General features: G+C 33.3%; 4 protein-coding genes and 1 long non-coding RNA gene across 10 annotated transcripts; 2 read left to right on the top strand and 3 right to left on the bottom strand.

Annotated features, from left to right (window-relative positions):
• The first annotated feature begins 22 nt into the window (after positions 1 to 22).
• On the top strand, positions 23 to 15462 carry LOC143265643 (transmembrane protein 205). The gene is made up of 4 exons (XM_076538938.1): positions 23 to 496; positions 10761 to 10951; positions 11021 to 11184; positions 11292 to 15462. Exons 1-4 carry the CDS (start codon positions 222 to 224, stop codon positions 11577 to 11579), a joined length of 918 nt encoding a protein of 305 aa, XP_076395053.1. The 5' UTR covers positions 23 to 221; the 3' UTR covers positions 11580 to 15462.
• Positions 3946 to 9630, bottom strand: LOC105663332 (uncharacterized). The gene is made up of 4 exons (XR_013040293.1): positions 8801 to 9630; positions 7312 to 8731; positions 7053 to 7215; positions 3946 to 6946 (listed from the first exon to the last, which is right to left on the bottom strand). It is a non-coding gene; the product is annotated as an uncharacterized LOC105663332 (long non-coding RNA).
• On the bottom strand, positions 12435 to 15049 carry wap (DDB1 and CUL4 associated factor wap). Its single transcript, XM_003705963.3, has 3 exons — positions 14797 to 15049; positions 14164 to 14716; positions 12435 to 14104 (listed from the first exon to the last, which is right to left on the bottom strand). Exons 1-3 carry the CDS (start codon positions 15047 to 15049, stop codon positions 13870 to 13872), a joined length of 1041 nt encoding a protein of 346 aa, XP_003706011.1. The 3' UTR covers positions 12435 to 13869.
• A 610-nt stretch (positions 15463 to 16072) lies between the features above and the next one.
• RnrS (ribonucleoside-diphosphate reductase subunit M2) lies at positions 16073 to 19201 on the top strand. 6 transcript variants are annotated; one of them, XM_076538931.1, is made up of 7 exons: positions 16073 to 16279; positions 17265 to 17321; positions 17406 to 17594; positions 17674 to 17909; positions 17981 to 18209; positions 18290 to 18508; positions 18580 to 19201. In XM_076538931.1, the coding sequence occupies exons 1-7, from the start codon at positions 16211 to 16213 to the stop codon at positions 18730 to 18732; spliced, it is 1152 nt and encodes a 383-aa protein (XP_076395046.1). In that variant the 5' UTR covers positions 16073 to 16210; the 3' UTR covers positions 18733 to 19201. The 6 variants fall into 6 exon arrangements, with proteins under 6 accessions (XP_076395046.1, XP_076395044.1, XP_076395049.1 ...); XM_076538929.1 differs by having other exon boundaries at positions 16075 to 16279; positions 17265 to 17324; XM_076538934.1 differs by lacking the exon at positions 16073 to 16279 and adding an exon at positions 16710 to 16825.
• Positions 19202 to 19337: 136 nt separating this feature from the next.
• Adi1 (acireductone dioxygenase 1) lies at positions 19338 to 20313 on the bottom strand. Its single transcript, XM_003705900.3, has 4 exons — positions 20179 to 20313; positions 19908 to 20027; positions 19664 to 19843; positions 19338 to 19599 (listed from the first exon to the last, which is right to left on the bottom strand). Exons 1-4 carry the CDS (start codon positions 20299 to 20301, stop codon positions 19465 to 19467), a joined length of 558 nt encoding a protein of 185 aa, XP_003705948.2. The 5' UTR covers positions 20302 to 20313; the 3' UTR covers positions 19338 to 19464.
• Positions 20314 to 20392: the final 79 nt, after the last annotated feature.

The raw sequence follows: 20392 nt of genomic DNA, 5'->3' as shown, positions 1-20392 counted from the left end.
GGTTACATCCAAGGAGCGGCGCACTGTGCGACAGTTCGGGATTGTACACGCGTCAGTTCGCGTCGCGGTTTTCTAAATTGTCTCTCAAATAATTCTGAAATTTTTAGACGTCATTGTCGTGCGTAATTGGCATAACGTTATTCGGCACATTTCGTAACGTAATTTATTTTGCATTTGTCAATTACGATTTTGACAAGAAGGTTGCTAAAATAAGGGGAACCATGTGTGTACGCACGGTAGTCGGTACCGAGAGCAGTGAGCCGGTAGCGGTATACAATCAGCAGAACAAATTTCAAAAAGCGAAAGAAAAGTACATGAAATTACACGATGAAATGGTTGCTAAAGAATTGGAAATCATTGAACAACAAAAAGCTCAGACGGTCCTTATACCAGAACTTGCCGATGACATCTTGAGAGCTAGCACCATAAACTACAGCTCGTTGCTGAAAGTATTATCGAAGTATTACGAGGCAATACAGCAAACAAAGATCTTCAAGTAAGTGTTTTCTCTTGTTTTTTTTATTATATCGTTAGATGAACTCGATTAAATTTGATCGATGAAACCGTAATCAACTCTTTCTCTACTTTCCATTAATTCTCAACTGTCAGAACAATGACAGTACTATGTTTTAAAAAATAATGTAACTAGTTGATCAAAAGAAATGTATGGTAGGAGTTATGGTACGCATGTACAATGTTGACTGAAAAAGTAACTATATTTTTTAAAGTGAAAGTTTGATATTACATGACTATTATACGAAATCATAAGATTCGCGGTGTCAACTTTTATTTTTAATTGTTTTATCTGTTGACTAATTAACGGAACGAAATAATTCACGTTAGGTGATAAAGGAGGATACAAATCAAGCAAGTTGAAATTTAAAATCGCCGCGGCGTTTCAGTGAGCGTAGTTCAAATATTTGATATCAACTTGACAGGTGATAATAAGAGAGGCGATAATTATCAAATAAAATTTCTATTTACCGATCATGGTTCCCTGTATGTATCGTAAAAATATTTGTATTTATGGTTACTCAAAATTTCCGGATTACAGTACCGGTTTAACGTTATCTTTCGGGTATCGATTGTCATCGAGTAAGCGATAATCGGAATGTATACGTTGTACTTTACTACAATCGAAATCGTATCACTGCACTGATATGCATATGTCCGCTTTTATACTGATTGCACAAATACTTACATTTTAGATCCTAAGTCACAGAGAAGACCGAAGGTGGACAATAACTGTCTTGTTTAATTACGACCTAACTCAACTGCGACGTAACCTAACCTGAACACGACAATATAATTTATACAAGTTACGCTTTTATGTCGGTAATATTTCAAATATTCGAATTTTTTCTATGGTCATTAAACGTTCAGATTTTATATATTTTACGTAAAGTGTACTACTATGATTATTTATAGCGGTATCTTGATCGATCGTTTTCCCGCATTTATCTCTTTTTGTTCGAAAACGATACAATTGTAATTGGCTGAGAAATCAGTTCTCACGATTGCCCGGATATGTCAGCAAGAACGGAACTGGAGAAAGACAAACGTTCACATTCCCGTTGAATAATTCAAGGTTCGATCGAGATTATCGTTTCGATTATAATAACAAAGAAAAAAGAGAAGAAAAATGGTACTCGAAGGCAGGTTGCATATATATACGCAACATGCTACGTGACTTCGTGCTCGAATAAAAATGGCACCGGGTACTGACGTGATACTCGTTTATATATTAAGCGCTACTTGATCTGCGGCAAGAGTAGATGCAATCGGGCGTGACATTTACACTTTTTACCCACGGAAGATGATTTTTTTAACGGAAATAGAAAAATGTTAGCTGCCTCCGTTCTTCACGGTACGATGACCGTAATTATAATATCATTAATCATTTTTAGCGAATGAAATCATTGACATTAAATAGGAAACTATTAACCGATACTTTCAATTTGTAGGATAAATCGAAGAGGGCCGAATTGAAGTCATTTTACATGCTATTATCCATCGAATATTCTTCTTTTATCTTCTAATAAGAAATGGCAGAACACAGAGTTTTTGAAAGAGATTGTCCTAAGATTTGAAATCGTGAAGACGAATACCGTAATTAAGTTCGTGTTATGTAACGGCTATGGAGAAATCATGGGAACAAGTCATCCAAATTTACCAGCACTGTTCCTCTTCAAAATTTTCATATTTATTTATTCAGGAAAACTTCAGCGTTTTCCGTTATTGACGCAGTTTCTCGGTGTTTATTCGATGGCCCCCGCTGATCCGTTTGATTCACGATTTATTTATTGATTCAAGTGCGGTCTTTGATCCATCTTCGAAAGATAAAATTAACTTCGCTCCATCTCTGCATTGCTGCGAATGGCTTTCATATTTGCTACAAAGGCTAGAGTTTGCCTAGGCCTAAAATGGACGTTACTTTCGACGCTACGTTAGATCAGCCGGGCCCCAATAGGTACTTACAGTTAACTCTCGTCATAATGCTACCAACGAGGCTGTAGCAATTGCTAATCTAGGAAGACATTCCGCTCGACCTTTTCTGATTCTAAATTCCCAAATTAATAATGCTGTATCAAACGTATACAACAAATAATAATATGAGATGCATTCCTACGGTAATTCAGTTACGTAATGAATGTATATTTGCTATAGAAATTGTTATGAATTCCATAGAAATAGGACACGTTTTGGGAAAAGTATTTTCAGAATCGTTTAAGACACGACATACCTCGGATTTGGCTGGTTATCAACATCCAGAATATAGTTGATAGAGAAAAATGCATTGAAATAACATGTCTTCGTTCAAATCACTAGATCCTTGTATCTTGTCAAGGAAAGTTGGATGACATCGTAGGTTAATTATCAGCAAGGCTACGTAACGCGGAGGTCCATAGACGAAGTGAAAGTATGGAACTAGGTTACACGTCCGTAGACATTATTTGCATGATAATGCAATTATTCATTAATGTTTCATTTTTCAAATTGTACTTCGATTATTGGAAAAGAGAATCCAGAGTTTGTGGAGAGATACCTTTCGAAAATTTCTTACAAGCGCAGTCGGAACTGCCCATATTTCGTCTGGGTTACCATTGACCTGGCACTGTTCGAAGGTTATAAACCAGTGACGTGACACCTGCAGCCTGCAGTCCAGGGGATACCTGCTTATCCTTTTTTATACAGGGTGACGATCATAAAACCGGTCCCAAGTGTCTAATATGATTCAACAGTGTATCGCTATCCGGTAACAATACATAACAGGTATTACTCAAATACCTTATTGTATCGTTTCCTTCCCTTAGAACTTATGGAAGTATTTTATTGGTTGAATAAATTTCTCTGTACGTTCAGATTTAATGTCTGACAAATTTCGCACAGATCTTTAATAATTTAATACAGCAAAAATAAAGAAGTTGTAAAGGTACATACATAATTATACAGTAGAATAAATATGAATGATGTTTGATATATAATAGAACAAAAATAAATAAGTTGTAAAGTTACATAAATTATTGTATAATAGAATGAATAATGAATGACTAATGTTTGATATGCACAGCAAAAATAAATAATAAGTTGTAAAGGCACATAAATAATTATGCAGTAGAGTGAATACAGACTAATGTTTGATACATATATAGCAAAAATAAATAATAAATTGTAAAGGTACATAAATAATTGTATAATAGAATGAATACAGACTAATGTTTGATATGCACAGCAAAAATAAATAATAAGTTGTAAAGGCACATAAATAAGTATGCAGTAGAGTGAATACAAGCAAATGTTTGATACATATATAGCAAAAATAAATAATAAATTGTAAAGGTACATAAATAATTGTATAATAGAATGAATACAGACTAATGTTTGATATGCACAGCAAAAATAAATAATAAATTGTAAAAGTACATAAATAATTACACAGTACAGTGAATACAAACAAATGTTTAATATATAAAACACAAATGAATAAATTGTGAAATAATTGTACAGTAAAGTGAATACGAATAATTGATACATAATTCTATTTGATCAGTAATCAAGTCATGTTCAACACCGATCGAAGTCGATCAAACTACAATGGTTAGATAAGAGTGTCACGTGCGTCACCCTATATAATTCTTTCGTTTCTGCACGAAAGTCACGAAACATGGTATTCGTAGTCAGCGAGTCCATTAGCAGGTCCCAAGCAAAACGCACACCCTTCACCTGTTCTTTTTCTTCTTATACAATGCCTTCTTTCAACCGTATCCTATGAAATGTGCCAGCTACCAAAGAGGTATTGTGTTACGTTAATCTGACGTTAACACCGTACATAGAACTAATAGGGAGGTCTAAGTGTTCGGATCATTTTCATCATACCATACGGTACATCTGGGAGATTTGTGCGTTGATTTTTTGGAGTTCATCAAGCTTTGATGGTTCAAGCTTTTTTATTCTTGAGTGCGTTCTCTTTGGGGGTCCCACGTGGAGGGTTCGAAACTCCCTTAATTTTTATGGTTCCGAATTCTCAAATCTACAAATTTCGACGCTTTCGAATTCTCAAATCTTCAAATTTCTACGCTTTCGAATTCTCACATCCCCTAATTACTACGCTTCCGAATTTTCACATCCCCTAATTTCTACGCTTTCGAATTCTCACATCCCCTAATTTCTACGCTTTCGAATTCTCACATCCCCAAATTCCGACGCGTTCGAATTCTCACATCCCCAAATTTCTACGCTTCCAAATTCTCACATTCCCAAATTTCTACGCTTCCAAATTCTCACATTCCCAAATTCCTACGCTTCCAAATTCTCACATTCCCAAATTTCTACGCTTCCAAATTCTCACATCCCCAAATTCCGACGCTTCCAAATTCTCACATCCCCAAATTTCTACGCTTGCAAATTCTCACATCCCCAAATTCCGACGCGTTCGAATTCTCACGTCCCCAAATTTCTACGCTTCCAAATTCTCACATCCCCAAATTTCTACGCTTCCAAATTCTCACATTCCCAAATTCCTACGCTTCCAAATTCTCACATTCCCAAATTTCTACACTTCCAAATTCTCACATCCCCAAATTTCTACGCTTCCAAATTCTCACGTCCCCAAATTTCTACGCTTCCAAATTCTCTCATCCCCAAATTCCTACCGTTCCAAATTACCAAACCTCCACCTTCTTACGCTTCCAAATTCCCAAATCCCCACTTCCTACATTTCCAAATCCTCAAATCCCCAAATTCCTACCGTTCCAAATTCCAAAACCCCCACCCGCTTACACTTCCAAATTTCCAAATCCCCATTTCCCAAATTTCCAAATCCTCAAATCCCCAACTTCCTCCCAAATCCCCCAATACGATCATCCATCAATCCACAAAAACCCAAATCCACGTACTAACAAATTCGCATCCATCACATGAAACGTGTTTCAATGTCCAATCGGTGATTCACGAAACAGTCCCACAAAAGTCCGGGTTTATTCATGAACCCCCTGGTATTCCCATGCTCCCCGTTTCGCAAGAAGTCCCAGGTAGCCGAAGAATTTTAATGACCGTAATACGGAGCTGCATCTGGTCGATGCTGTTGGCGTTTGGTCAAAAGACACATTTCGTATTTACACTATGGTGACTAGTTGAAAGCGAAAGATGCGTGACGTTGCAATAAGACGTGCGTCAAAGTCGTTCGTCTTCTCTCGCTAAAAGTTCCCTGTGCCTAAAATACATGGACAAGGCATTTGCCAATAATATAACTGTCGACCGTTTAGTGCTATTTGAGTTGCATTTAACCAGAACGGTTTAAATAAATCATCTTCGCTTGTTGACGCTTTGTCATTGCTGGAAACATTGGTTCTATATTTATATGTTGATTACGACTTCTTTCTTTGCTTCTTTTTTTTACGGTGACTTTAACGTACATTTAACTGGTTAATTGATGGATGTCTGAGATAATTTTTAACTGGGGGTGCTTAGGCTGACTTTCTATATTTTACTAGTACTTTTAACTAGGAGTGTTTATATCTCCACCTTCTATATTTTACTGTTACTCACAAATATCCTCATTCATAAAATCTGAGAACTTGAGAGTCCAAGAAAACTTAAGAATATTTCAGAATTTAACCCTTTGCGCTCGAGAGGCGCCATTCGATTTAATACAATAATTTAAAAGAAGCATTATTTAATTAATTCTATAATAGTGCTTATGTATAAACGTAGTGAAATAGACAATAGTGGAAATTATTAGTAGAGAAATAATAACTTCAAGTCATTTAACATTTTAATTAATATTTTAAAGTTGCTGTTTGCAAACAGTAAAATTATCTTCGAGGGCAAAGGGTTAAAAATTTCAGTTAACCCCTTGTATCAGGTGCGTCAGAACTATTTCAATAATATTAAAATCATTAAAGAAAGTCAAAATGTTGCGACTACTTTGTATTCAATCGCTAACTACACAAATTATAATTGAACTCGAACTTCAAATAGAAAAGTATTCAAGTAAGATTTGTCGCATTTGAACCGTAATTGCGTCACGAGTCAAAATACTGCAAGGGGTTAACAATGAAACTAAGAAGTTTGAGAATTAATAAATAAAATTTGAGAGACGCTTCGAAAGTTAATACGAAAGAATCGTAAACGCGATCGACTTCAAATCGAAGTGATAAAATTGCAACGCGGTGCATACGCTTGCAATCTAAGCGATGGGTTGCGTGCCATCTCGCACGTTTCACGGCGCCTCTCGATAACTGCCTCATAACGCCGTGCACTCTATGTATACCTGCGAGCCTACGCTATCTCGAACCAGGGACAGTCCCTTGCGTGTTTGCGCGTCGAATTACTACCTCGACTCGATTCGCAACTAGCATCATCCTCCCGTGAAAATAATTGAAATAATAGGGTACACACTCGTGCACCTTCGAGTCTTTATTCGAGCTTCCTTTGCTATATATTTCTGTAACAAATTGTTTGCAAGTTAAAGAATTTTGCAACCGGCGATTTTTGCGCTCGGAAATTGATTGTTTTGTGTTGGGGAGCGGTAATAAAAATATCTGGCTGACCTCGATTCCAGTTGTGAATAATTGATATGCGAAAGAGCTGACCGTGCAATGATCCTGAATGATTGATAGTCGTGAAACAGTACGGGATACGTGTCGTAAACGGCTGTTATCGGTTCCACTTAATACACTTTCATTGATGTACGATTAAGTATCAATGCTTACCCTGCAAATTAGTTGCAATTTTTGATTCTGAGAGATTTCTATTTTGGAAGATTTGAACAGTTCAGTGCTAACAACAAATTAACACGATTTTATTTACCCAGATCTTTGGACTCTTGGATCTGTAAACTAGTGTCCTTTGATCTCAGTTACTTCTCTGGAATTTTCCGGAATCAAAGTGTCTCACGAATATAATTTCTCCTTGCGTGCATAAATTTGACGCAAGATCTTTCTTGGAATAACAGCTTCGGTTACACGTTTGCATCAGGTGCATACCGCTAACTCTGCAGAAAATGAACCTCTTTCCTCTACCTAGAGAAAATATGAATGGAAAATTCCTGGAGTCGTGGGACGTGCAAAGATTTTTCATCAATTTTCTTCGAATGTTTCTTCTACCGTACACCTTTCGCATACCGTAAACTTCACGGCGTAAAGATTCTGGGAACGGAACAGCGTGCTTATTTGCCACGTGACGTGCAATAATCGTGTACGTAATCGTTTTGGGATACCGTTCGAAAAATCAATCGAAAAGAAGCAGATAACGACGCAAAAAAAAACAACCGCAGATAAAAAGTGATCGTGGAAATTTCGAACGGACGGTCACTTGATTAGTTAAATGCAGTGGAAGAATTTTACTGAAGAAATTTAAACTAGACATTTTTTACAATAAAGAAATTTAAAGTATAAACTACTGTAGAAAGCTAAAGATTGCAGTTGTCAGAAGGTTCTCGCGTTTATCGAGTTCATTGACTGTACATCTAGGAGTACAAACAAGACTCGATAACAAAATTACCATTCATCTCGAGTTTCGTAGACTATTACGCGAGACATGCAGAAACAAAATTCTAACCAGATAAAGAGTGAATCACCGCTCGAGTAACATGATTCGCATTCTAAAAATGCTCAAACCTGTCGCGTTCTTTTCTTTTCACGAAGATAGCTAACGGTTCTCCCTTATGTAACTGTTACTTATCGCTTCAAATATTTATTACCCAAAATACTTGCTGCTCTCAACGCGATTATCGCTGTTAGACGATTAACCCTTTGCACTCTTTAATTTCTTTTACCTACTCCTTGCAAAAGGCTCAATAAAATTTGGTGGCTATCTGGAAAATATATGTATTTAAGTGGTAAATAAAATATATTCCAAGCTACTTATTTATAAAATACAAGAAGAATTTGATGTTGAATCTCACTGTAGGAGTGCTAAGGGTTGATCAATTCAAAGTCAATTAGTAACTAAGGATACAAATATATCCAGATCCTTTAGAGATCTTCAAACCGTTTTTGATTCAAGAGAATTAGTTAAATTATTTAGTACAAATTAACTGAAAGTCATGTGGCAACTGAGCATGTAGATATTTAACACATGTGTGAAGGTATTATTGAACATCTCAAGAAATTGAGGTCTACAAATATTTGGCTGTTTCTTCTATGTCTTCAAATCTTGGCTCTGAGAATGTAATTTTAGTGTACAGGAAAGTGAGGATTCCAATCTGCATACACACCCTGCATATGATCTAAAAAGATTCAGGTTAAGATGCAGAAATTTAAGAATATTTCAATATAATACTTTAAATACATCTTACCCCTAAATGTACTATACCTAGCAGTCTTCCTATCCGTTACTATATTAATTTCTAGATAGTTAAAAAAAGAGCTTAGAAAGTAGGATATCCCAAGTCGGTCAGATCTGAGACGGAACATGCGTCGTAGGTAATTTAACCGGCTTCGAAACATGCGTGATGTAATTTTCATACGGAACACGTATTATACGATTGAGCACGTTTTACGTTCCATTCATGTCTCGGAGACGCGTGGCCAAAAGCGTACGAACCATTCAACGCCTCGGTGACAACACGTTGCACTCTAAAACTAAATGTTGCTGTTTCGTAATTCGCTTCGTTTTCGACATCTTCCTGTGTTTGTGACGTGTTTGTACAATGTTTGTAACGTGTTTGTAAAGTTCCAAATTGCAACTGTGTTCCATTTTCGAAAACAACTCCGTCATCTCCAAACAACTCGAACCAGTTCTGTTCCAAATGTTAGATAACATTGTTTGTTAACCACGTAGAATGTTCGAAAGCAATTAAATGAACGCAAGATGTAATGTACACCAGAGACGATAAAACACAAAATAAACAACGCAAACCACGTGTACGTAACGGGTAGACTTGTTTCTGCGAGATAAATTTTCCACGAATATTATTGTCAGCCGTTGCATCCCATTTAGGTCTTCTGTAACGCTACCTCCGGAGAAGGAATTAACGGGCAGAAATAGAAAGCGTATCTCGGAACCTGTACTAATTCGATGCTTTTCCTATGACGTAGGAATTTTATCAATTCGTAGAATCCAATGAGAGTCTGAAAGAGAAAATCCTATTAAAACGAAGTGTATTAAGGTATCTAATCTCTGCATAATTTTTTTAATATATACCTGTTCAAGCATGTGGGCGTTCTAAATTCTTAGCATCTCAATCGTTGCTTCTTCGCTTCGCGGATTTTGTGTAAGGTAGCCGAAGAATGTAGAGAATCGATGCTTTTCTGTGTGAAGTCCGTAAACCAGTGGAGATGAAATATGTATCCTCTAACGGGATATTGGTTCTATCGATGGCGTGTGAATTGATTACATCGACGCCGGTAGACTCGCGGTAAATATTGAATAGGTTCGTGCTAGTATCAGATTCGTGCAAATAAATCTTCTGTTTTTCAGTCTCGTGTGTACAAATCGTTTAGCGGATCCTCGTTCTCGATCTCCGTGCTACTATTACCGATAATCTGTACCTTCGTTTTCAATTTTCTTTGAACACGGCATTGCACAACGATACGCCTTATCTGTAGGAAGCAGACGTGTTTGCTCGGGGCAGCTTCGTATTATCATTGTCCTAATACATACTTTCGTTACGTCATGTCGCGCCGCTTCTTTTTCGATGTATTTGCTCAGCGCTTCGGAAAATGACCTTTGGGGATTTAAACGGAAACGAAAACAAAAACACGGGTGTTTTAATTCGAGAACCTTATTTCTGGTCAGCTATTCATAGAATTCTTATTTTAAAAGCGCGAAGAGAATTTAGACAGGGTTTAGGAAAATAGATCTAAAGAGGTCCAAAGTGATGCTTTGCTTGCAATGAATATGTTGAATAAAACAAAGTGTTATCGAAGACTAGTGGGTCACACTTGAGATATCCTTTCGTCTGGCGCCTGAGAGGATGCTATCGACAGTCTCGTGAGACTTGACAGAGAACCGGATTTACTAATAAGATGCGGTCACGCGACTTGTTTAAACTGCATCGGGCGTTCATTGCTCGATTTTAGATTCACTGTAGACAAACAGCGTCTGTATCTGCATCTGAATGCCCGTTTGAAGAATAACAGTCCAATTACGATAAAAGTATACGAGGTTCGATTAATTGAACGAGTCTGAACATTGATAACCACCCGGTCTTAAATTATAGGCCCTTAAGATCGCACAAATCTTCTCGGCGCCTGTGTAAAGCAATACGACCATCGTTGCAGCTAAATTTATGATCGATATTTTTTCTTTTACAGAATTTTGTTCTATACCACGCAACCAGCTCACGTAATCATGATCGCAGCGGTGCTGTGCGTAACGTCGGCTCTTGTGTCGACAACGGAGAGAACACATGCAGGTCATTCCCAATCCAGAGCAACTTCGTTTATCTACCTAGCTTCGTTCGTGATGCATCTTGGTGCTCAAATCTGGATGACATTCGTCTCGGGTAATTTAATACGTTTCCTGATACCGTGATTGTATCTTTTCAGCCGCTAAAAGTTAATTTAATATACAGGTCTCTCTTTGTATTTCGCATTGCCAAGACACACGTTCGGAGAGGTACAACGTATTCTGTTCCCAAGATACTTTACCATCAATGCTTGTCTCAGCTTCACCACCCTTCTGATCTTCGTGAAGTATCATCCGTTACATACGTGGACCACTGAAATTGCTATTCAGGTTTGTAGAATTAATTTCTTCATGTAATTTATATATGAATCTTCTTTGACCGATATTATAATTTGATCAGGTTTCTTCAGATTTTTATATTGATTGTATATTTTCAGGTGGGTGCAATGTTTAGCGCCTTCTTCCTAGAGCTGCTGATACGATTGTACCTAACGCCGCCCCTTCTGCAACTGATAGTACAAAAGAACACCTTGGAACGTGCTGCTGGAGTCGGCAACGAAATCGGTGTTCATAATCCTGGCCCGTTGAAACACTGCCCTCACTACTTGAAGATTCACAAAGCTTTTCGGCGAGTTCACGTGTACATTGCAATGGGGAATATGTTGACCATGGGATGTACGGTGTTACATCTTCATTACATAGCTAGCAAATTATGCGTTCTTTAAATACGCGATTAATCCTCATTAATTTGACTGAATACGTGTTCAGATGTCTCCTAATATAGTGAGGATAAAATTTCATGGATATTATATGTTAGGGGGAATGAGAGTTAATGTGGTCTTAGTGTTTGCTTCCATTTAATGTTTGGCACGATTTCTGAAATGAAAAACGAAATATTAAACTGCCAATTTTATAACGATTAATGAATACGGGACTGAACTTGATCTATCCGTCGTAGAACAAGTAATTCAGTTTATGTAATTTAGTCAGATTGCCGTCGTAGAAAATTTTAACCATAGAAGTTATGAGCATTTAATGATACTTTCTAAAACGAAGAACATGACTTATTTAATTTATTATTAACGCGATGCATTAATTATAATAAAAGTGCAAAAAAGTAACGGTAAACATAAGCTATATTTTTACGTTAATTTATGAGATTCTACATTGATGTCTTTATTGTTGATGATTTCCTTTTATCTGTGTGTGTGCTTATGTACGTATACCTTTGGACTAAAATATCAATCTCTGGGGATTAATGAATGAATCATGGAAGCATAAAACATATGAACAAAAGTACATGCTCTTAGATTTTATCTTTTTTTTTTAAGCAAATGTGCACAAAATTTAGATGACTTTCCTTCTTGAGATAATAATTAAGTCTTGCCAAAGTTTAATATAAATTATGTAAATGATTTTAATCGTTGATGTTGAAATAATAAATTGAAAATATTAGGTAATAAAAGGCTTGCTCTGTATCAGAGTTAATGATATTTATTAAAGTAGCACTAGTATATAATAGCTTAATTTCTATAAGTGTATGAAGATATTGGATATTCTGTAAAAAAATGAACAAAAGATTAACTTGGGAAATGAATGTTTTAATTCTGACTGGCTACTATTCCGACTCATATACACGCATTTCATTATTATAAATAATGCATTTCGCTCATTATATAACTGTAAATTATAAAATACCTTGGTTATCAATATTGTTCTTGCTTCTCTAAAATTGAAATCTTGTTAATTACGCATCTTATCATGTTACTTTGAGTACGGAAACTATGATTCTTAATTAGTATATGTATTGATTCATTTCAATTATTTCCATGTTAATATAAATAATTGATGTATTTAAATAAAAAAAGAAAAAAATTTTTAGCTGCATATCACGACACAATTTTAAGAATTTTAAAAGCTCATAAGTAATCACATCGTTATCTAAATTATTTCATTATTAATATTAATATCACCGACTCTATTCGCTAATAATTTTTGTCTTTGTAACACAAGGATTTGATCTTCTTTTGCATTTACTTCATTACGAATATATGATGTAATACAATAAGACGATGTTTTTATATATTTTAAACAAATCATATTAATAATACATTTCGATTTGTGTATGAAAAACCTGTTATTGCAATATCCTAATTTTTCCTACAAAATCAAGCGAATATGTAAATATAAACATATATACAATTTTATAACGTAATAGATATATTTTATTTTGCTTTCAATTCACCAAAATGGTTGTCAAATTTAATCGAATATTTAGAAGTTTTTGTCAGATCGATTCATTATTTCTTAAACTCAACTAATCGTATGTATATATTGTCACAAAATAAAATACATCGATTACTATCATACATTACATAAATATATATATATATATATATATATGTATATATATATAGTTCATCAGTCTCTATACATTGCATCTTCAGGATTTTACTTATTGATTATTAAAGAAGTACTATGTAACTTAATTATCATTCAGTGAGCCTTTATCATTATATTATTTTACTTAATATATTCTATGATTGTTCAACGAACCTAAGAATAATAAATACATAAGATACCAGTGGCACAGTTTAAACGCATTATATCAAGTTAACATGTACACATACTTGATACTGCGCAATCGGTCCAGCCTTAATTACCTTCATAAGATAAGTTAAAATTAATAAGAATCACGTTAATTTGATACATCCAGAAAATTACTGAAATTTATGAGAAACTATTAAATTTACTAGACATTACACAATTCTTCAATTAAAAAATACTCGCGCATTGCGTCAAATGTTTCTCTTATCGAATTTTCGATATCTTAAAATATAACTATTATTTGTACATAACTATTTTACAGGTACAAAAAATCATAAAATATACGACAAAGATAGAAATCTGTACAAATACTGAAAACCGTAAGATGCAATAGATTTTAAGTAAGATCTTGCAGTGAAGTGTTGCACATATATTAAAATGATACTGACTTGATAGAAAACATTTTCTTTACACCCTGAGAATTTCTGCTGCTTTATTATAACAAATTGCAATCCAATCAGGTTGTGTAGCACCCCACTGAATTTGATTCACTTCTCCTTCTGCAGCAGTATAAGCTAAAATTGGATCCTCGATAGCTCTCGGCATTTGTTGTATATCCCAAATTAATGCTTGATGATCATCTCCTGCTGTACAAATATGACAAGACGAATGTGGTGCCCAAGCTATGCCATTAACACTTGCTCTGTAAAATGAAATAAACGTTACCAAGTTATAACAAGACTGTAAATTAAAATAACATACCTATGATTATTCAATCTTGCAACCGGTGTACACGGGACTCGGACGTCTAAAATTATTACTTCACAGGCGTCCATTGCAACAGTTGCAAGATAATTGGGATCTTGTTTGTTCCATGCAAGTCTCAATAGAGGTGTGTGCTGTGGGTCTTCATATATTATTGTAGAATGTTCTAAGTGTCTTAAATCAAACATTCTTACAGATCCATCTGCACCAACAGATGCAAACATATCACGACCACCACCAGCACGACTAAATGCAATGTCATATACTTCTTTGTCATGGGCAATTAATTGTGTTTTAACGTGGCCAGTGACCATATTCACCCTACCCAAAACTTGGCCTGTTTCTAATCCCCAGATAGTACATGTAGTATCTATACTTGAAGTACCAATTAAATTTGGATCTACTTCATTCCAATCAAAAGATGTGAGAGGAGCACAAAAATCTGAATTCTTATTGTTGTTTAAAACACACTCTAAACGAGTTTCTGGTTCAGCTGCCCGCCATACTCTTAGATAATCACCAGATGTAGCTAAGAGATCAGGAAACAAACCTAATAAACATACAATATATAATATTGATTATATTGTAAGCGAAATATTGTTAAATAAAGTCTAATAATAAAAGAATTACCTTTGCTATCTGGTATCCACATAATTTTTGTAGTTGGGTAAGGATGATCAAAAGTACTTTTGGCACTGAATTCAGAGGTTTCTTCATCAAGCGATACTATTTGCACTTTATTATTATATTCTTCCACAAAGCTACCCAGAGCCAGACGAAACCTTTTATCAGGTCGAACAGACCAATTCATACTGTACAAAGGCCATGGTGCTTCATATTTGTATATTTCTTTTCTTTTCGGCGGTACACTATGTAACGCCATTATTGTTTAATGCCTATATTAAAAACAATTCATAGTTAATAATTTTTATATTTTTGAGTTACAATTTAATTACTGAAAATAAAATGATGTCTATATTTTCTAAGAAAATATTGTTTATGGAATGAGTACAATGGTGTTATACATTTTACTATAGTATATTTTTATTAGATATAAACAAATAGAAAACTCGCTCACGATTCGGTACTAACCTTAAAATCAAAAGCGTTTAAAATGCAACAGTCGCCGACCGCAATTTACTTCCAAATAATGCGAGTTTCTTACTTCATAGTAAACATGTTGTCAAATATATAGAATATTTTACTATACGATTACTAACTGAAAGAAGCTAAAACTTGAATTAATGGGTTTCATAAAAGCATACAATTAACCAAATCTTTTGTGATAACATAAAATGGCGCCCTTTTAAATTTGACATTTTAGTGCTATCATGTGTATCTACCCGTAACCCTTACGTATTCATTTGAATAGCAATGTTATTATAATAAATGAATTCTACCTAAAATTCTATCTAAGTTCCATATGAGTTAAATTCAACATGGGTTTTTCAAATGTGTTTCTTGGATTTCCTCAAAGTTCCTGTGGATCTCATATGGGTTTTTGTTGATTCCTGTGTGCTTCATAAGATTTTTTAGGTATTTATTCAGCATTTTTTAGCTTTTTTGAGTTTTCTAAAATTGGAGACAAATAGTAAGAATTTTACTACGTTCGATTTAAAGGAAGTAACTTTTTCATTGAAGATTCTACCTTACGTAGAATCTCATAATGATTCTCATGGTCATAACAGCGCAATCTCGTAAAAAGCGCGGGAAAATTATTATCTATATATTATATTTTTAATACCAATCTTTGTTGGAAAAATATAAAAAGTTATATTATTAAGTTTTTCAATAACTGTCATTCATAAATATATGGTTTTTTTTATATTATGAGGAGCGATATGTTTTGGCGGTAAAAGTTGATCAGCTGATTGGTCAGTAGCAGTTTGGCGCGAAACGTAGTAAAACTACTGCTAATAGAATGTGTCAGCTTTGTAACATTCGAGTGTCGGTATTCCACTCGTAAAGTATTCTTATTAGTAACTCCTTTGAAAAGTTATTGTGTTCGTTTTTTTTCTGCAGCAACTAATCTATAGTTCTTATAATGCCACTACAAGTATCCACGAAAGAAAATATTCGTAAAAATCTCGAAAATGTTTCTCTTAAAGATCAAGTAGGTATTTTTATGTATTATCTGGGTTCTTTTCTATTCTAAGCCCTTTGTAATGAATTAATTACTATTTAATTTTTATTTGTAATTGAAACAAATTACATTACTAGTGTTTTTTAGCTATATATGTAGCTGACTAAAATGTGTAATCTTATTTTTTTCCATCCTTTTGTACACGTTGTTTTAATACGCTTTCAGTATTAACTATATATTATTTATCTCTCCTTATTACTATATTTTTATTTATTGCGAACTTTACATAACATTTTATAAAAATTAAATTTTGAGTGTGAAAAGTCATTATAGACAAGTTTAAAAAGATTTGAATTTTCGAATTTTAATTTTAATGTATTAAAAATGTAACAGGAATGTCGAAAAACAAAATAAAAATATGTGAGTATAATGATTAATGACATTCAGAAGTTAATACTATTGTGCTATATATCTATTTTTATCATCCTTACATGTGGTCAGTGTAATAGAGATACCTAAAAACAACAATTGTTAAATATTTTTACCTGGAACATTTTTATACGCATGTTTTTATTTGTAAGTTGTAATAACATATAGAAATATCATCAATGATCAAACATTATACCAATAATTTGAATTGTAAAAGGTTAAGTTTCATTAAAAGTTATTAACATAGTATGTAAATGATAAGTTTAATACGTATAATTAAAAAATAAGACCTATGTGGTAAAAAATACAACATCTATTACATAGAATATCTTGTTCATGTCTCTGTGTATGTAATATATAATTTGTAATGAATCAGATAAGAAGTTGTGCACCTACTGTTACATGCAATTATGCAATTGAACATTTCCCACGTGTTTTTATCATTTTCAATGTTAGTAGAGAAGATTTTTATGTTATTTGTATGTATTTTTATATGATATTTGATAAATTCGATTTAATTCTGTTATTTATAAAATAATTTTAATATTATATTATCCTACATTAACTTTGATTCTCTTGGTTTCAGACATCTCCAAAAAAACTATGTACATCACCAGTTTCTCAAGATAATGGTGTGAAAAATGTAGTAAGTAATCAGTGTTACAACTATCTTTAATCTTAAATTCATTTTTTTAATTTTTTTTAATTCCATATCAATTTCTTTCAGATGAGTAAGACAAAAGCTGTGAGAAAAGTGCAATTGAAAGAAAATGAATTCAAACCAGAATTAGAACCATTATTAAAGGAAAATCCACGTAGATTTGTTGTCTTTCCTATTCAATGGCCTGATATTTGGCAAATGTATAAAAAAGCGGAAGCTTCCTTCTGGACTGTGGAGGAAGTTGATCTTTCTAAGGTATAAATATTATGTTTTGAAAACTTGATTGAGTTAACAATTAAGTTAGAAAATCATAAATAATTTTTGTTTTTTGTAGGATACATTTGATTGGGATCGTTTGACTTCTAGTGAGAAGCATTTCATATCTCATGTATTAGCATTTTTTGCAGCCTCTGATGGAATTGTCAATGAAAATCTTGTTGAACGATTTAGTCAGGAAGTACAGATAACAGAGGCACGTTGTTTCTATGGCTTCCAAGTAGCTATGGAAAATGTGCATTCAGAAATGTACTCATTATTAATTGATACGTACATTGCAGATGCCAAAGAAAGGTAAATGATCAAATCTTCAAAGTGTTAAACATTAATAATGTTTAATATAAATTACAATTGCTCATTTACAGAGACTTTTTATTTAATGCCATTGAAAATTTACCCTGTGTTGCAAAAAAAGCTAATTGGGCATTGAATTGGATAAACCATGAAACCGCTACTTTCCCTGAACGTGTAGTCGCATTTGCCGCAGTAGAAGGTATTTTCTTCAGTGGTAGCTTTGCTGCCATTTTCTGGTTAAAGAAGAGAGGACTTATGCCAGGACTTACGTTCAGTAATGAACTTATTTCTAGGGATGAGGTCAGTGCGTTTCCGACTTCATTGAAGGTATAAAAAAAACTGATTAAAAATAATAGATTAAATTGAATGTTCTGTTTCAGGGATTACATTGTGATTTTGCATGTTTAATGTTTAAACATATTATACAAAAGCCGTCTTCTGAGCGAGTTACGTCAATTATTAAAGATGCTGTGGAAATTGAACAAGAATTTTTAACAGATGCATTACCTGTTGAAATGATAGGCATGAATTGTAAACTTATGTGTCAATATATCGAATTTGTCGCAGACAGACTGCTCCTGGAGTTAGGTTGTCAGAAGGTTTGTAAAAATGTTACAATTAAAATCATGGTAAAAGCGATTATAAAAAATAAATGATTTTTAATTTTCAGGTGTATATGTCCGAAAATCCATTTGATTTTATGGAGCATATTTCTTTGGAAGGTAAAACAAACTTTTTTGAGAAAAAAGTTGGAGAATACCAAAAGTGGGGAGTCATGCAAGATAGAATTGAAAGTAATTTTACAGTTAATGCCGACTTTTAATGTTAAGTATTTTCCTGTCGTGATATTTTTTCGTTTATTAGGACTTATTATTTGACAAATAATTCTAGTATTTATTTTTAATTGGAACTTTTATATTTTGACGATAATATTTGACATCCATATCTAGATGTATGTACTTCTTTTATTGTCCACCTTTTGAAGTTGTGATTATTATACTTCACAATATTGTCTTGTACATCATCTGTTAATCTCATTGTCAAATTGTAATCATGATTATGTGCTGTAAATCGAAGCTTGAAACTTAAAATTTCATGAAATAACATGTGCATCAAGTTTGTATATAAAATACGCAAAAGTCTGTGACAAAAACAAATATTTAATAATTGAGACTATAATAATATTACAGTATTCATAGAAGATTTTTGTACATACTTAATGTAGTTTAATAAACAAAATTTATATTGTGAGTAATAGGCAATAATTGTTACAAATAAAAGACTATCCAGAACTCCTTTTAGTATAAATTTATTGATACTTTATAAAATATTTTGATATAAATCAATTATAAAGCTGAAATTTATAATTTATTAAAAGCACAGTGTTCTGTAATATTATGGAATGTAAATCCATATAACAAAATAATATATCTTACTAATCTATACAAATTTTTATTTACATATTAGACAAATTTCAATATTTCGGCGAGTATAAATTTCTGTATTTATATCATACTTTTTCAAAGCATATGTTAAATATTCTTTACAGGCAACATTAGGTTGATACAGTCTGGAAACCATTATTCAAACGATTAAGATAATTTTTACGACACTCCATATTATCTGCAGGTCTGTTATAAGGTAACCAAACAGGTTCTCCCACAAAATAACGTTTTGCTTTTATATAATTCTACAAAATAAAATAAAATTTAAGACTATAGAATATCATTGGATATTAAAAGAAAGGTACTTACATCAGTATCTAAAGTAAATCGATGATATATTCCACTAGGAATAATTATCAAATCTCCAGCAACAACTTTGATACGTATCCACTGATCTTCTTCATCTCGAACATCAAAATATCCTGATCCATCCAAAACTAATCTTATTTCTTCATCAGTATGAAGATGTTCCGTAAAGAAATTTTTCAACTAAATAACAAAACAATGTCATTCTATTGAATTGTACTTTAAATCAATTTTGTGTACAACTCACTTTTTCTTCATAGTTTGGGAGACATTCTTTAGAACATTCTATTTCATCTTCATAAGTATAGCCACGCTGTTCTTTCAATTTTGTTAATGTATTATCATGTTTATAATTTTTATGGTCAACCTAAATCAATGTCAATATTATTAAATGACTACTAACCATTTATACAGTTGAAACACGAATTAGATGCATAAATAATAAAATGATAAAATGAAATTGGTACAAAATATACAATTAATGAAATGTTATTTGAAATATTGAAGTACAAACTAACCTTAAAATATTCGACACCCGTTCTCTTGAATAAGTCTTCAAGGGAAATATATTCAGGTGGTTCTTTATGGTGTTCTAATCGCTGGTCAGCATCAGTGTTGTCCATGTACCACGCACGAACCATTTTTCTTTTATGAATGAATATAATGGAATCAAATGCACTTTTTGTAATCGTTATTTGTTAATGACGTAACCTTAATGGTAAAATTATCTGG

This window comes from Megachile rotundata, chromosome 13, assembly GCF_050947335.1.
Source record: "Megachile rotundata isolate GNS110a chromosome 13, iyMegRotu1, whole genome shotgun sequence".
NCBI lineage: Eukaryota > Metazoa > Arthropoda > Insecta > Hymenoptera > Megachilidae > Megachile > Megachile rotundata.
This window is presented reverse-complemented; position numbering and strand designations above follow the sequence as displayed.

Coding starts and splice junctions, on each gene's coding strand:
- LOC143265643 (XM_076538938.1), top strand. CDS start 222: ATGTGTGTACGCACGGTAGTCGGTACCGAGAGCAGTGAGCCGGTAGCG. Junction 10,952..11,020: donor CTGGATGACATTCGTCTCGG/GTAATTTAATAC, acceptor TTTAATATACAG/GTCTCTCTTTGTATTTCGCA. Junction 11,185..11,291: donor CCACTGAAATTGCTATTCAG/GTTTGTAGAATT, acceptor GTATATTTTCAG/GTGGGTGCAATGTTTAGCGC.
- wap (XM_003705963.3), bottom strand. CDS start 15,049: ATGGCGTTACATAGTGTACCGCCGAAAAGAAAAGAAATATACAAATAT. Junction 14,717..14,796: donor GTGGATACCAGATAGCAAAG/GTAATTCTTTTA, acceptor TATGTTTATTAG/GTTTGTTTCCTGATCTCTTA. Junction 14,105..14,163: donor GCAAGATTGAATAATCATAG/GTATGTTATTTT, acceptor TTCATTTTACAG/AGCAAGTGTTAATGGCATAG.
- RnrS (XM_076538929.1), top strand. CDS start 16,211: ATGCCACTACAAGTATCCACGAAAGAAAATATTCGTAAAAATCTCGAA. Junction 16,280..17,264: donor ATGTTTCTCTTAAAGATCAA/GTAGGTATTTTT, acceptor TCTTGGTTTCAG/ACATCTCCAAAAAAACTATG. Junction 18,210..18,289: donor AACTTATTTCTAGGGATGAG/GTCAGTGCGTTT, acceptor GTTCTGTTTCAG/GGATTACATTGTGATTTTGC.
- Adi1 (XM_003705900.3), bottom strand. CDS start 20,301: ATGGTTCGTGCGTGGTACATGGACAACACTGATGCTGACCAGCGATTA. Junction 20,028..20,178: donor CGGGTGTCGAATATTTTAAG/GTTAGTTTGTAC, acceptor ACATTGATTTAG/GTTGACCATAAAAATTATAA. Junction 19,600..19,663: donor GATTTACTTTAGATACTGAT/GTAAGTACCTTT, acceptor TTTATTTTGTAG/AATTATATAAAAGCAAAACG.